The 15,623-nt window shown below is 34.3% G+C and overlaps 1 protein-coding gene across 1 annotated transcript; it reads left to right on the plus strand.

Annotated features, from left to right (window-relative positions):
* The first annotated feature begins 289 nt into the window (after positions 1–289).
* Top1 (DNA topoisomerase 1) lies at positions 290–11,251 on the plus strand. Its single transcript, XM_085956050.1, has 9 exons — positions 290–411; positions 770–942; positions 3,416–3,862; positions 4,317–4,434; positions 4,594–4,788; positions 6,474–6,594; positions 6,815–6,992; positions 7,502–9,076; positions 9,574–11,251. The coding sequence occupies exons 1-9, from the start codon at positions 379–381 to the stop codon at positions 9,674–9,676; spliced, it is 2,943 nt and encodes a 980-aa protein (XP_085812176.1). The 5' UTR covers positions 290–378; the 3' UTR covers positions 9,677–11,251.
* The last annotated feature ends 4,372 nt before the right edge of the window (positions 11,252–15,623 follow it).

Genomic DNA, 15,623 nt, shown 5'->3' on the forward strand with positions numbered 1-15,623 from the left:
CGGAACCATTTGAGTTGATTAATGTAATTTCTCCTTTGTCCACGATCTCGAATCACGTACGGTATTAGGAATATGATTAGGAATGAATAATTTTTATTCATCATTTTCATAATATTAATCGGCGTGTGCTTTTTTAAAAAAAAAATAGTTAGATACGATTTTTTGCCGATAACTTTTCAATTCATTTTGGTTGAGTGTGAAGTTGTCGCGGATGAATTAAAAGGAATAAAGCGACGCATGCGCAGAGTGTCCATTTTTACACTTAGCCGTTTACGAGTTGCGTTGGCTTGCTTTTCGTTCGCTTTGCCCTGTGAATGTGATTGTGATACTTTTGATATCTCCGTAGAAGCTTATGCTCAGTGTACTATAAATGCCAGGATGAGTGTCGATAAACCAGTTGTTATAGAGGATGTAAGTATTCTAAGAAATGTGTTAATACGTGTTTTTAGTGATTTTGGACAGTTTTTAAAAGCGGTATGTCCCTCGTACGAGTCCCTATTCTGGTGGATATTTCTCGGCCGACACATTGAAATTTTTCTAAGTCCCCAATATGGCGTCAAACACAATTCCATGCTTTGTGTAATAAGCTATGAAACGTGAAAGTTGAATGGTACCGGACCGTGATATGTATCGAATTCGTTATCCTATTTTTTTTCTAGATTATTTAACACGTAAGTTTGACGGTTGCCGGGATATCCGATTGTATACCTATGTATAATGTTATATTATATCCACGCAATGTTCAGATGTGTTTTATTCTCTAATTTAGATAAAAGCAGTCAACGGTGCTAGATCGGATCATTTAAACGGGGTTCAAAATGGTTATTCGAGTTCCGATAAACACAAATCGAGCCACAAATCTTCGAGCAAAGACAAACACCGCGACAAAGATAGGGATCACAAAAGCAGTTCTTCAAAGCATAGTAGTTCCAGCAGCAATAAGTGAGTACAAAATAATCATGGCAGTGTCTGTTAGTGACACATTATTGTGTATAACATCCATTGTATAATTAACATGTATGACATTTCGAGGTATGTCGTTTAACCCTGTTCTGTGAAACTTTTAAAATTATCATTAAAAAAAAACCAACCTAAAACTTCAATTTGTTTAGGAAAGTCCCTACAGCTGACTGGTCAGATTAAAAAAAATGAGTAATCAGGCAGACTTCCGAGATTTTTTGGAACTTGTGTATGATATGGTGTATCAATGCTAGTAAAGATATGCCTACATGGTTGTTTAGTGCCTGAATCACATTAAGACATATTTTTGACTTCTACAATCTTTAGAACCATTTTTTTCTTTTCATGCTTACAGTTTAGGTACAGGAATAAAGTGATTTATATGAAGCTAATTCTTTTAAATTGGTTACATTCAGAATTGTTGTTAATATGTATGGATTTTATAATAATGGGTTTATTCAATAACTTTCAATTCAAACTTTATTGAATAGTGTTACATACCTATACCTATTTAAACTTGTTTTCCAATTTGCACAATGTCGGAGAATATAGATTTTCACAAAATAATGTTTTTTAGTCGTAATCTTTTGTGACCTAAAAACAAACCAAAACCTAACACAGGTAGGTAGGTATGTATGTGTCGTTTTAAATAGGTTGTGTTTTAGGTTCTAGTTGTTAAGTTAAACCTTTTTATACTGGCGTAGACGCAATATACCTAATAGTTATACTTACCTACTACTTATATGTTTACCTATTATTGAAAATAAGAAATTAGAATTTTTATAATTCTTTATTGTAAGGATTTAACCATTGAATGTCTTACTTCCGGTTGATTTAGCCTAGTAGGTGTATGCGAAAATTGCCAAGTTGTCAGCTGAATGCAGAACTATTCTAACTCACATTCGAAAAAATTTAGAAGGGGTTTCTTTGAAACAACCTACTGAAATTATATATTACTTGGATAGATAAATGTATACATGATAATTTAGTAGGACTATTGATGAAAATAATGATGAAAAATCACCAATACCGTTTTTTTAAATAAATGATTCTATATACCTGTTTTAAAATTTTATAGAGATTTTACTTCAATAAAACAAAAGAAAAAAATATATGGGTAAAAATGGAAACAGTACTCAAACTTGGGGGCCGTGGAGCTCCACCCAGGGAGCCGCGAAATATTTTAGTATTTGAAAAAAACAATCATAACGTGATCACAGGACGATACATGATACAAATCAGTCAAAATCTCGAGGTCGAATTTTTACGCGATCACAATACCTTATCCGATATGGATATATATTTAAATGAATACCAAAAGTACAATTGCATCAGAAAACCATTTGCCAAATCCTTAAAATATGATCATATTACGTGGGTAGCTCAAGTAGAATTGGTTGATATTAGATCAGATAATTCCCTTGAAGTCGAATTTAATGAATGAAGTCTTGCAGTATTTTGGATAAGGTGACAGCAAGAATATCCGTCGATTGCAAAAGCAGCATTGTTAATCATAATTCCGTTAGCGACAACATATCTATGCGAAACAGCATTTTCATCATTACTGGTAATAAAAAATAAACACAGGTCGTGTCTTTCAACAGAGACTTTGGAGCAAACCCTGCGAATTAGCATTTCAAACATTGTACCGGATATTGATTTATTATGTAAAAATATGCAAAATCACCCCCCTCTCATTAAAATGTTTTTGTAGGCTGTAGCTATAATAAATTTGAAGTTAATTTTCTTTTTAATTTTTGCTTTATACGCAAGTAAATGAAATGTTCTATTATTTTTAGTAAAAATGTACCTATAATAATAATTAATGTTAAATAAAGTACATACTGTTGGTCAATAAAGATTAAAAATTTTGGGGAGGGGAGGATTTTTTTTTCTGATTTCGGGGGCCGTGGTATGAAAAAGTTTGAGAAGCACTGCTCTAAGGCAGTGTTTCTTAACCGGTGGTCCTTGAATTTTTGCCATCCAAATGCATAGGTATGCTAAAAATTACAATAAAATATTCAAAACCCGTGCACCTGTAAGGTGTTTGTGCATTGTGTTTTTGTTCTTAAAATAGATTAAGTTTTACGTGACGAAATCAACCACCATCAGATGTTATTATACGTATGAAATATAAATGATATTTTTTTTCTGCTGTAGTGGTTCCCGGAATGTTTCTCCTATTTTTAGTGGTTCACAGGTGTGAAAAGGTGGAGAAACACAGGCCGATTGAATTGTTCCCGTGTGAGTCTTCGCGCATGTAGGGTGCTCGATATTTTGGCCCGTTGAGAGATAAAGGGTTAAACATATTTAAGAAATAATATCTTCTAATTATGTGATAATTGTAATAATTTCTCATTGCGACCTACAAAACAAATGAAATATAATTTTTTTGCATATTTTTTGTGGATGAGTTCAATGCAAAATCATTGCGTGTTTCATTTGAAATTTTCAGAGACAAAGATAGACACTCGAGCAGTAAAAGCCAAAGCTCTTCATCTCACAAATCATCTTCGTCATCCAGCAAAGACAAGGAGAGGAGTGACAAAGACAGGAGTCGGAGCGACAAGGACCCCGATAAGGCTAAGTCCAGTGATAACCTGAGGGACAAAGACAAAAGCGACAAACACAAGAGCAGTAGCAGCAGTAGTAACACTGACAAGGACAGAAAACACTCGTCCAAGGATCACAAGAGCTCTTCTTCTTCATCCAGGGACAAAGAGAGGTCAGACAAGGACAGAGAAAGGAGCGACAAGGATAGAGATAGGAGCGACAAGGACAAAGATAGGAGCGATAAAGATAGGCATCGCAGCGACAAAGAGAAACATCACTCATCATCATCTAAAGATAAATCATCCAGCTCCAGTAATGGCACTTCCAGAGAAAAGGATAAGCACTCTAGGTAAATTTTTATTGAGTTTTGACGTTCACTTATTATATCATGGTTGAGGACAACTTGGTGGTGATCGGCGGAACTACAAATCCCCGTCTATTCTACGTACATATCTAACCCAGCTCCCCCTTTCTTTATGTGCTTTATGCAATCTTATGAAATCGCAGCCATGCACATAAGGGTCTATTTTCACGTCTTACCACAATGTTTTCGGATGTTGGATATAAAGTTTTGTCGAGTCTGTTTTCATTATTCGGGAAATAAAAATCCCGATGCTTTATACAAGTGTTATTGTTTTAGCTGGAATATTATTTGTTACTTAAGTATACATCTGAGAATATTACACCACTTTGAAAATGCAGTGAATTCAAAAGAACACTTCTAAACTTAAAATAAAATACTGGTTGATTTTGAATCATTTATGACTTATTAGTTTTTTAGAAACATTTATTTATCTGTTTAGCAAAGACAAGTCGCACAGTTCCAGCAAAGATAAACATAGTTCCAGCTCGCGAGATAAATCTTCATCATCCATCAAAAGCCCCGAAAAGAAAGAAGATTTTAAAATCAAATCTGAAGAGGTAAATAATAGTTATTCAAAAATGAAATACTTATTACTATTAAATGGAAGTCCATCCGTGTATCGGAAGTCGAACGTACTGACTTCTGCTGTCCGGTGTCTGGGATTCCCAAGTCAGATTAAATATCTGATTAATAAACGCTTGTCATCTTATCTTTAGATGGGACCGCCTCCTGTTAAGATTGAACCTGTTATTTTGAATGATTCTAAAATGGATTGGAACAATTATGAAGATTCCCCAGACCCCCTGGCCAACAACACTACGGCCAGCTCGTGTGATTACTCCCTTTCACAATTCAAAGACGAACCTTTGGACGATAAAATGGATGAAGAGAGCGAAGAGGATATACCTTTGGTGAGGCTCCTGTCATTAATTAAACGTCACATCACTAACATACAGCAAGACATGCACAATATTGCATACTATTACAATGTATTTCAATATCTCGCCATCACATGTAAAAACTGTCGCCTATCTGCAACAGTTCATCTCTGAGAGGAGAGAGGAAATTACCCCGTGCTTGGAACGTCGGAAAGATTATGTGAAATAATAAATACTTTACCTGAATTTGTTGTGATGTGCATATGGAAATTTAGCTTGTACAATATAAAAATATCAAATTACTACTACACAATGGATAACAATCAGATTGGTTTAATATACTTTTCTTGCAATGTAATTATGACCAGTGTCATTATTGAGGTAGAGAATGTTGACGAACAAAATGCATGGAATATCATGAGTGAATCATGTGTTTTTCGTAAAGTGCAAGATTAAAATTCCCCGTCTAAAAATATTTCACCATGTGATTTTTTCACTTATATCGTAATAATGTACTAATAATACGTTGATAAATTTCATTAGTGAAGTTGTTGTCTATGAAATACTAATGCCTTCTTAATATTTAGTGAAAAAATGCTATGTCTTTTGATGTAAAACTGCTTTCAGACAAAATCATCTCAAAGTTTCAACCTTACATTGGTATGTTTAATATTATTGAGGCATTTACTTTATATAATTCTTTACCGCATAGTTTTTTTTATTAATTTATGGTTTAACAATTTATTTATAGTACCTACTTCTATAGTAACATGGAATCCTTTTTTTTAATCCTCATTTTGTCAGTTTTTCGTTTATTTGCTTTATGTGTGAAACAATGAAATTTAATGAAGCATGTTTGTAAATCGAGTGCATGATTAAAATAACTTGATTTTACGTCGATTCAATACCAAATTTGATACAAATGACACATATTTGTATCATACCGAACTGTAACAGAAAAAAGTATTTATATTAGAAACATTAATGGAAACCAAAATGTTCTGTGAAAAGTGAAAGATCTTTACTGTTGAACATGAAACGTATTTTCAGAAGTATCTGATGGTTTTTCAAACACTTGCTTAGTAAATAAAAATCATTTTTGATCATTACACAGTATACTGCTTTCGATAGTACTGCATAGGTGTTTTTATTAAAATACATGGCTCTTATTCAATAAATGAATTTTGTTTACTTGTAGACTAACTACACATTAGGATGTGACTGTTTTCCTGACTAATTAATTGTAGGCTGACAGGGTGAAATTTTTTTTTATAAAAAAAAACACATCGAATGTATACAGTGGAACCTCGATTATCCGGATTTCTTTTCGACCCACAGTTTTGTGTGATTGGGTAACAAAAAAGGTCATTTTTCAAAAAAATTGTAGTTCAAAAGGTTTGTTCTGTAAAATAGATTCTATATTAATTTTCATCGTCAGTCAATTTGGATAATCGAGATACCGCTGTATTGTTTATTTTGTTGTCTTTATATGTTTTCTAATTTCTAATAAAAGCATTCCATCGAATTAAAAATGTCATTATTATTAAAAAGGCAGAATGAGGTAGTCGGCATCTTTTGTATGTTAGGTAAAACAAAAGAAGTTGTCTGCCGGCCGAATGTGGAACTAAAATCACTAGTTTCATTTCATTTAACAATAAGAAAAGTTTGCTAAATCAGTATTTTAATATAATTTATTTATAGCATTCATATATTTTTAGGCTTCACGGAAAAACAAGCGAAAATCGTTTGCTAGCGATAGTGAAGAGGAAAAGCCACTATCGGCGAGAAAGATTCCTAAAATTCCAAAGAAAGAAAAGAAACCCAAGACTAAGAAAAAAGGTATGTTGTTCCCTCGAGACTCAAAATCTGATTAGCAAGTAAAAAGTAAATTAATGGAAGCATTTTATTAACTCATTTAGCTGTCTTCAATGTAGGAATGATCCATTACTTTTTCCTAATGAACAAGAAATATACAAGTACCATGCCATTTTTTTTGTCAATGTAAATAAACTAAGGTTATTGTAAAAAAAATCAATACTATTGGATGTTTTTACTGCAGAATCTGACTTTGAAGATGACGATTATTCAGAAGATGATATAAAACCGGCCAAGAAAAAGACTAAACAGAAGACCAAAGTTAAGAAAGAAGTAAAGAGAGTCGCAGCGCCCGTGGCTGCTGCCGCTTCACCCACAAAGCGCAAGAAAAAGCAGGAGGATGAACCTGAAGTTTGGAAATGGTACTTTTTATGCTGCTTCTCTACAAATTAAATACTTATTATCAAATCATTGTAATTCAACTATTAACTTGATTTTAAATTGCTCATTTTAATTTTATTGTGAATCATTTTCATAAAATGTCATGTTTTTGAGGTTAACCTAAATTGACCCCAATAAGGGTCATCCTGAAATTTGCAGATTTCTGTATTATCAATGTAATTCCTTTACACTACCACCAGAGGGCACATGGTTCATATTGCACATAACCTAAATTATTTGACAGTCCCAGATCTGGCTTTGATGATTAGGACTTTACTATGCTCTCTTTTATAACTAAAAATGAATTTTACACCAGCTTTAACCTCCTAAGAAACGATTTTTTGATTTTGACATCTGTCCATGTGGTTTTGTATTCAAGAATTGTGAAACCTTTGAAATTAAGGTTAGGAGATGTTATCTTTTACTCATACAATTCTTTGAAACCACTTCAATGAATTTTAATGTTGTTACTACTTGACCGTCTTTTCAGGTGGGAAGAAGAAAAAAAAGATGACGGCACAAAATGGAAATATTTAGAACACAAAGGACCTCTTTTCGCTCCGCCCTATGTTAGGTTGCCGAAGAATGTCATATTCAAATACGACGGCAAAGAAATGTCACTATCAGAGGATAGTGAGGAGGTGGCGGGATTCTACGCTAAGATGATCGAGCACGATTACACCACCAAAGACGTCTTCAACAACAACTTCTTCAATGACTGGCGAAAGGTCATGACTGACAAGGAGAAGTCGACCATCAAGGATCTCAGGAAGTGCGACTTCAAATCTATGCATGCCTTCTTCGCCGCGCAGTCAGAGAAGAACAGAAACAAGACAAAGGAAGAGAAGCTCGCTCTCAAGACCACCAACGAAGACATCCTGAAAGAATATGGATTTTGCACCATCGATGGCCACAAAGAAAAGATTGGCAACTTCCGCATCGAGCCTCCCGGCCTATTCCGGGGGCGCGGAGAGCATCCTAAAATGGGAATGCACAAGAAGAGAGTGGTGCCCGAGCACGTCATCATTAATTGCTCCAGGGATAGCACATTGCCCAAGGCTCCTGACGGCCGCAAGTGGAAGGAGGTAAAGCATGACAACAATGTCACGTGGCTCGCCTCTTGGACGGAAAATGTTCAGGGGCAGGTGAAGTATGTCATGCTCAACCCAAGCTCTAAGCTCAAAGGGGAGAAGGATTGGCAGAAGTACGAGACAGCCAGGAAGCTGGCCAAGTGCGTGGACAAGATCAGAAACACCTACAGGGAAGAGTGGAAGGCCAAGGAGATGCGGATCCGCCAGAGGGCCGTGGCGCTCTACTTTATTGACAAGTTAGCGTTAAGGGCTGGTAATGAGAAAGATGAGGACCAGGCCGACACCGTCGGCTGCTGCTCGCTCCGGGTGGAGCACATCGAGCTGCACAAGGAGTTCAACGGCAGGGAGCACGTGGTCGTCTTCGACTTCCTCGGTAAGGATTCTATCCGATACTACAATGAGGTGCCTGTAGAAAAGAGAGTCTTCAAGAACCTGGAGCTGTTCAAAGAGAACAAGAAGGAGGGCGATGACCTCTTTGACCGCCTCAACACGCAGACTATGAATGAGCATCTGCGGGAGCTGATGCCCAACCTGACCGCCAAAGTGTTCCGCACATTCAATGCCTCCTTCACGCTGCAAAACCAGCTCAATGAGCTCACTGACCCCGACGCATCCGTTGAGGAGAAGATGCTGTCATACAACCGAGCCAATCGGGCGGTGGCTGTCCTATGTAACCATCAGCGTGCTGTACCTAAGGGCCACCAGAAATCCATGGACGCCCTCAAGGAGAAGATCCAGGCCAAGCGGGAGCAGCTGGACGACGCCGAGGCCGAGATGAAGGACCTCACCCGCCTCTCCAAAAAGGGCTCTGTCAAGGACAAGCTTAATGCCGACAAAAAGAAGAAAGCTCTGCAGAGGCTCAAGGAGCAGCTCAGAAAGTTGGAGGTGCAGGAAACTGACAGAGACGAGAACAAAACTATCGCCCTCGGCACCTCCAAATTGAATTATCTCGACCCGCGTATTTCCATCGCTTGGTAAGTGAAATATATTTATAATTATGTTTGTTAATTTCGTGTAGGCATTAATAGAAAGGCATATAATAATTAGGAAGTCTTTCCACAGAATAATGGAATGGAAGAATTGAGTAGCTGAGGATTAAATGAATCCAAATGCATAGATAACTGATCTGAGTAAATGGAGTTTGAAGTTAAATATGAGATTCTGTAAATGAGTCTGGTTCTCAAATGATGCAATTATCCTTTTTCCAAGGAGAAATATTAATGCTTCATTATAGCATTTATTATTAGTCATAATAACATTTTATACACGGATGTTAATGAAATATAATGTACAATGTTAGGAATTGAGTACTCTTACAGCTTTTCATACGGAGTTTAATGTTTGAATTTTTTGTGGTGATGTGAAAACAGCTCCTAACTGATTTGAGTGGAAACAGACATTAACATTACATTTCATGGACCAAAGTAATCACTTAACATGTTAATAAAATTTTTGGTTTGATTGTCGACAGGTGCAAGAAGAACAACGTGCCGATAGAAAAGATCTTCAACAAGACGCAGCGAGATAAGTTCCGATGGGCCATCGACATGGCGACTGTTGATTACGTTTTTTAAGCAAAATTTCTCTCTAGGCGATGTCTAGTACTTTGGAAGACTATTTTATTATTAGTATATTTCAATTACATTTATTTTATTGATCGATTCAATTAAATTCCTTTAATCTAGTAGGAGAATTATGTATGTAATATACATTTTTTGAAATTATAGTTGTACTATTTGCAATATTGCAAAAATAGATCCGTAAGGAGTTATAGTTTTTGATTTTATATAAATGTGTAGTTAGTTAGAGTATTCATTTTATCACTGAACGATTGGCTTTTTTGATATGATCTTTTTGAATGATAATTATTGTCGTCTTTGTCTATTATATTTTAAACGATGTGGAAACACTATAATATTTATGTACAGGCAATCCTGATTGCTCATTTTCTTTCAGTTAGCATCGGTTGATAGTTTTTTCCTGTAAAAAAATTTACTTCACAATCTAACATAAAATCGTAATCGAACATTTTATTTATTCGAAATAAATAATTGAATCACCGCCCATGAACATGACCCTGCATTTCGTAGGTTTCTAGTAATATTTGAATACAAAATCTCTTCCTATGGACTGTCATGCGACTTAATTATTTCTTGAATATTATTTAAATAAAAAAATCAATGCACAGTAAATTCTTCCAAAATATAGCACAAATTCAAGCAAAATCTATTCATTATTATAAGGTTTTTTAACAATGCAACTTTCTTATAGTACTCTAACATCCAATCATGCTTTTGTTTCACTACCGAAGGTGACAGTTTTAGTTTGTTTGTATCACTAGCAGTAGAGAGGAGAGGCAGGTTTTAGATGAGAATAGAGTTACATATTTCTTCACACGTGTATCTTATCACTATTTTCTACTCTGCTTCTTCTACTTTGCTACTCTGCTACATGCTCATTAATAAAGGAATCTGTGTGAATTACTCCGAAGAAATTATTCCACTGGTTAAACTAATACCATTATACTTCTGCGAGTCTGTAATTATTGTAGGTCTTCAATGTGTCTTTCGACCGTTCTCAATAATATACTTGTGAATTTATTGTAATGCCATAAGTTATAAATCATAACTCCAGTAGCATAATGTCTATCCATATTTATCTAGAATATATATGACCAGGGTATAATCATACCGCTTCTTTAAATACATTTCTAGTAGGTACATCCATAATTTTAAATACGTAGTTGCAAACTAAAGATTTTATTTTTTTTATTTATTGACAGAATCATTTTGATAACTTGACTGTAAAATTGTTTTTGTTTAATTTATTAGAAGGGAAGGGCCATGTGAAGTAAATTTTAGTTGAAAGAATTATTTTTAAATGATGTAACTAAAAGATATAGGTAACTTTATAAAACAAATTGTGGGAATGTTTACAAAGTTGTAAATTATTTAGAAAATAGGGATCTCAAAACATAATATTAGGCTAATCAGAAAGCAAGAGAGGTTGTCTGTATATATTATATCAAGTTTAATTTCATTGGATTTATTTTTATCGGGAATGTGCTAAGAAGTGATTATACAATGTGTATGTATTAAAAAAATTATCACAGTAATAAAGTGTACACCTTATGAATTATTTTCCAAATATATTTGACTTATATTTTTAAAATAACTTGTACATAAAATTAATTGTAATAGGTAATCGTGGTATTTTATTAAAAACATAAAAGTACTTTGTAACTATGAAATAATAGGAAAAAAATAGATGGGCTGCATGAAATGAATTTCATTTAACTGATTATTTTTCAAACTGTCATGGAACTAGGAATTTTTTACAAACTGATTTTCAGAAACATATAATATGGCTATTCCATAAAAATCAAAATATTTATTAACATAACTAGTATTCATACATGCTTAAAATCCAGTCCCTGTCTAAACTTATTTGATATATTACCTATAAACTTCAAATAATCAAAGACTCACATCAAGTTTTTGCCGTTGCACCTCAAAGTTTGACTTTTTTTTGGTGTTGCAAGGTTAAGAAAAATGGAATTTTTATTTCAGATTAGACAAAAGATGAACAATGTGAAAACAAATTTATAACAACATGCAAGAATTGAGAGATAAAGCACTGTGTGCTGTTCTAAATTGGGGCATGTATCTTCCATGACCCATTTAAAAGTATTATGAAGCCTTTGGTACTACGGTCACCTAACATCTAGTGATGACCGATCATCAGCAGTCCGACTCCAAAGTCGATGAGGGCCAAATAGCATTCTTGCTGAAGAATGTTAAGACATTCATAATGAATGTCTTAACATTCTTCAGCGTCCAACATTTTCATTTAATTATCTACAAAAGTGATTCCCTACCAGGTTCTGCGAGAATTTGCTAAAGCTCACGCTTTGTGTTTGTAATATGTAAATTGGTTATAAAACGTCTCAATTGCAGTGGCAGGGATTTTACTTGGAAGGAGAATTGTGGCTACAAGGAAGGAAGGTATTCAATTTTCAGTAATGAGTTACCGCTATTAGCGCAACAAATATATTTTAAGATAATATCGGGTAAGTGTCCAAAAAGGTTGGGATTCACTGACCCACAAGATAAAAATTGTCGTGACATTAATTTTGAGTTGATTTGGTCTTTATAAAGGTAATTGTAATAGTTGAATTTTATACTAGAAAAGTTTTGACGATCTTATGAAACAGTAAGTTGTCGACAATATAAATAGTCAGGTAAGTAAGTCTAATGTTTATTGGGTCCTGACATGCTAATTCAAAAAGTTCTTTGGAGCCATGTCATCGAAATAGTGATATAATCAGCGTTGGAGTGGACCATTTTTTGAGTTGCTCCGTTCCGAGATGTAATACTTGCTCCGGGTAAAAAGTTTAAATAAGTATTAAATTATGTAACAAATGTTAAAAAAATAAGTAGTATTAAAATAATCATCATTATTAAACAATGACAGCAAATCGTCTCATTATTTGCCTTTTGTCAAAAAAAGAGAAGTCTATCATTCAGCTTGAATCAAACAAACGAAATGGGAACATTTGGTAAATGTCCACGAAACCGCTTTTACGACGATAAATTAGTGCTGCCAGTACTTAAAATTAATTCAACATATTAGTCTCTAAAATAGAAACATATTTATTGAAACGTCAACTTGTTATGAAATTCTAACCTATCGTCGTCTACAATAATACAAATTTAACTGTCATATTCATTCATTATACATGTACAAGATATAAAGAATAGGTACTTCATGAATATGTAGCCATTTAGTTAATTTATAGGTATGACAAGTTTTTCAAAATTACTTTTGATTAGAGCTTTTCATAATTGGACGTATTTCTGCAAACAAGATCCAACCCTCACGTGTAACATGTTGAGAAAATTCAATATTTGAGGGATGATGGATTTAAAAAATTTGATTTGTGATTATTTAATTTAAACATCTGATGGGATACTTGAATAAAATCACATATCATTTTAAATCAATACTAACTCAAATATTGTATTTTTCTCAACAAGTTACACGTGAGGGTTGGATCTTGTTTGCAGAAATACGTCCAATTGACCACGTCGTTGATTTAACACAGTTTGTAGTTTAGAATCTTCGTTACAAAATATAAATAAATTCTTGGTCTGACATAATAATTATAGTAATGATATTAAATCGAATCTTTGCATAGAAAATATGGCTGGATTTTGTGATAATAAGACCAAAAGCGGCGTCTTGTTCGCGTATGGTTACTTAGAATAATAGGTATTGATTATTAATCTATAATATACATAATTTAAGTAAACTTCTATGGTGTAAATGTCTAACATTTATTAATATGAACACCCCACGATATATAAATGCCGAATAATGCTTGTCAACACTTTGACAGATTGCCATTAGTCTATGGATCGTCCGAATTGGTTTGACGTTTCATGTCAAACCATTTCTGATGGTCCGAGAACGGTTTGATTTTCAATGATACACTGAACCAAACGTCAATTCTCAAACCATTTCCGGTCTACTTACTTTCTACTCATACAATTTGTACGTATATTGTCTATGGTTTAGTTTGATTTGCTTCGTTCAGGTTGAAAGAAACGAGCCTCACTCGGCAGTGTTGCCATATTTCAAATAATTCCAGTGCTGCAAAAGCGTCAAAATTTACTATTTTCATTGGATGTTTGGACGAAAATTAATAAAAAAAAAAACATCCGGAGCAGTGGGGCACTACAAATAATAACCCATATAGAGACTTCGGAAGATTTTTTGTTTTATGTAAAAGCTTAAAATTATGTATTGAGCATGCATAATTCTTAAATGCATACCATAGATAAGATATGCATACTGAATAAAATTACCCTTTGTGGGTTCAGGGAAATAGGATCTTTTTTTTGTAGTGAAAGGTGTTTTACAAAGTTGGTGGCAAACCGTAGGGGAGAGTGGGTCACAGTGAATCACGGGGTACAGTGGATTATTCACTATAACTCAATTTGACTGTATAACGCTTACGCAAACAAACGAACGAGTGGTTGCCGCTCGCCCATACCCCTCTCCATCGCACTAGTCGCTGACGCGGTATCAAAGCGGGAAGATGTGCTGTCACACTCAGGTCAGTAGGTAAGTAACGAAACTATTTTTTCACGTGGTTTAAAAATTTGTTTCGTCTCTAAGTGAATAAGAAATGTAAATGTTTATATTTTGTTTTACGATTGTTATTTCTTTAATCCATTGTAAACTATGTTGTTTTGTCTTTGAGTTGAATAGTTTTTTTTTGTTATATTTTTTTTACCATAAAGGCCAATGGGTCACAGTGAATCATTTCGTTTTGGGTCACAGTGGATTGCTGATCCAGTGTAACCCATGAAGCTAATCTGTTCTTTTTTCGTAGTTAAAAATGCGTCGCAATCGAGTAAAGAAAACTACTGTCCGACAAGAAGATCTAGGCAATAGCCGGAAGTCGCTAGTGCGTTTAAAAGTGGGAGGAGCTTGTTAGTTCACAGTTTTAACACGTGGACAACTCGTGGCTAACTGGAAGGTGCTTCAATCGGAGTGCGGTTAAAAATGGGAGAAGTTTGTTAGTTCACAGTTTTAACACGTAGCCAAGAAGATCCTGTTGGACAGTAGTATCGGACTTCACACTGAAGAACAGATGAGAAACCAAGCCAAATGTGCCCGATATTGCCACGGTTGCACTGCACGACATTAAGATGATTTTACCAAAACCTAAGTTTTCTGGCAACACAAAGAGAAAACAATCTATGTATCAAACTATCAATTTGACATTAATTTTTCCAGCACAAATTTACGTTAATTTCATTTTTGATCGCAAATTAAATTATAAAACTGTTTTGAATATGTAATAAAAGACTTTGTATCTAAGAGTACAAATAAATGAGTAATAATATGGAAATTGTTGTCTTTTACTGTATTTTTTTTATAGATCCAGTGTGTCCCAGTCGATTCACTGTCACCCATGTATTGATCCAAAGTGACCCATTCCCGGGTCACAGTGGATCATTCCCAATTTTTTTTTAAAGTGGTTATAACTTGTAAGTTTAGGTAATACTCGCCAATAAAAGCCATTTTCTTTGAAGATTAGATACTCATATTATGATTTAATTTCAGAGACTAATTTTTTGGCCATAAAATTTGGAATTGCTAGACTTGAGAAAAAAAGTGATCCACTGTGACCCACTCTCCCCACCCAAGGATAACCTCTGGCCTAGATTATAACTTAAAATGCAATGGCCAAAGTTATATTTTATAACGGATTCATCAATCTGTGATTATCAGAGCAGCTTACAAATAATTATAAAACGTAATTATAATTTACGTTTTTATAAAAAAAACAATTTTTAATATTATTGTAATAAATTCATTGCATCTTGAAACATACCTAGTCTTATTAGTTTTTCCCCAGATTTTTTAAATTAGGGAGCTCTTTTCGGCGAAAGTTCATTGGACATGATTTTGGGAATAGAATGAGATAACCAATGACATTGGTTATCTCAT

The sequence above is a fragment of the Rhyacophila brunnea genome, unplaced genomic scaffold, assembly GCF_057557595.1.
Source record: "Rhyacophila brunnea isolate RB1 unplaced genomic scaffold, BYU_Rbru_1.0 scaffold_5, whole genome shotgun sequence".
NCBI classification, from domain to species: domain Eukaryota; kingdom Metazoa; phylum Arthropoda; class Insecta; order Trichoptera; family Rhyacophilidae; genus Rhyacophila; species Rhyacophila brunnea.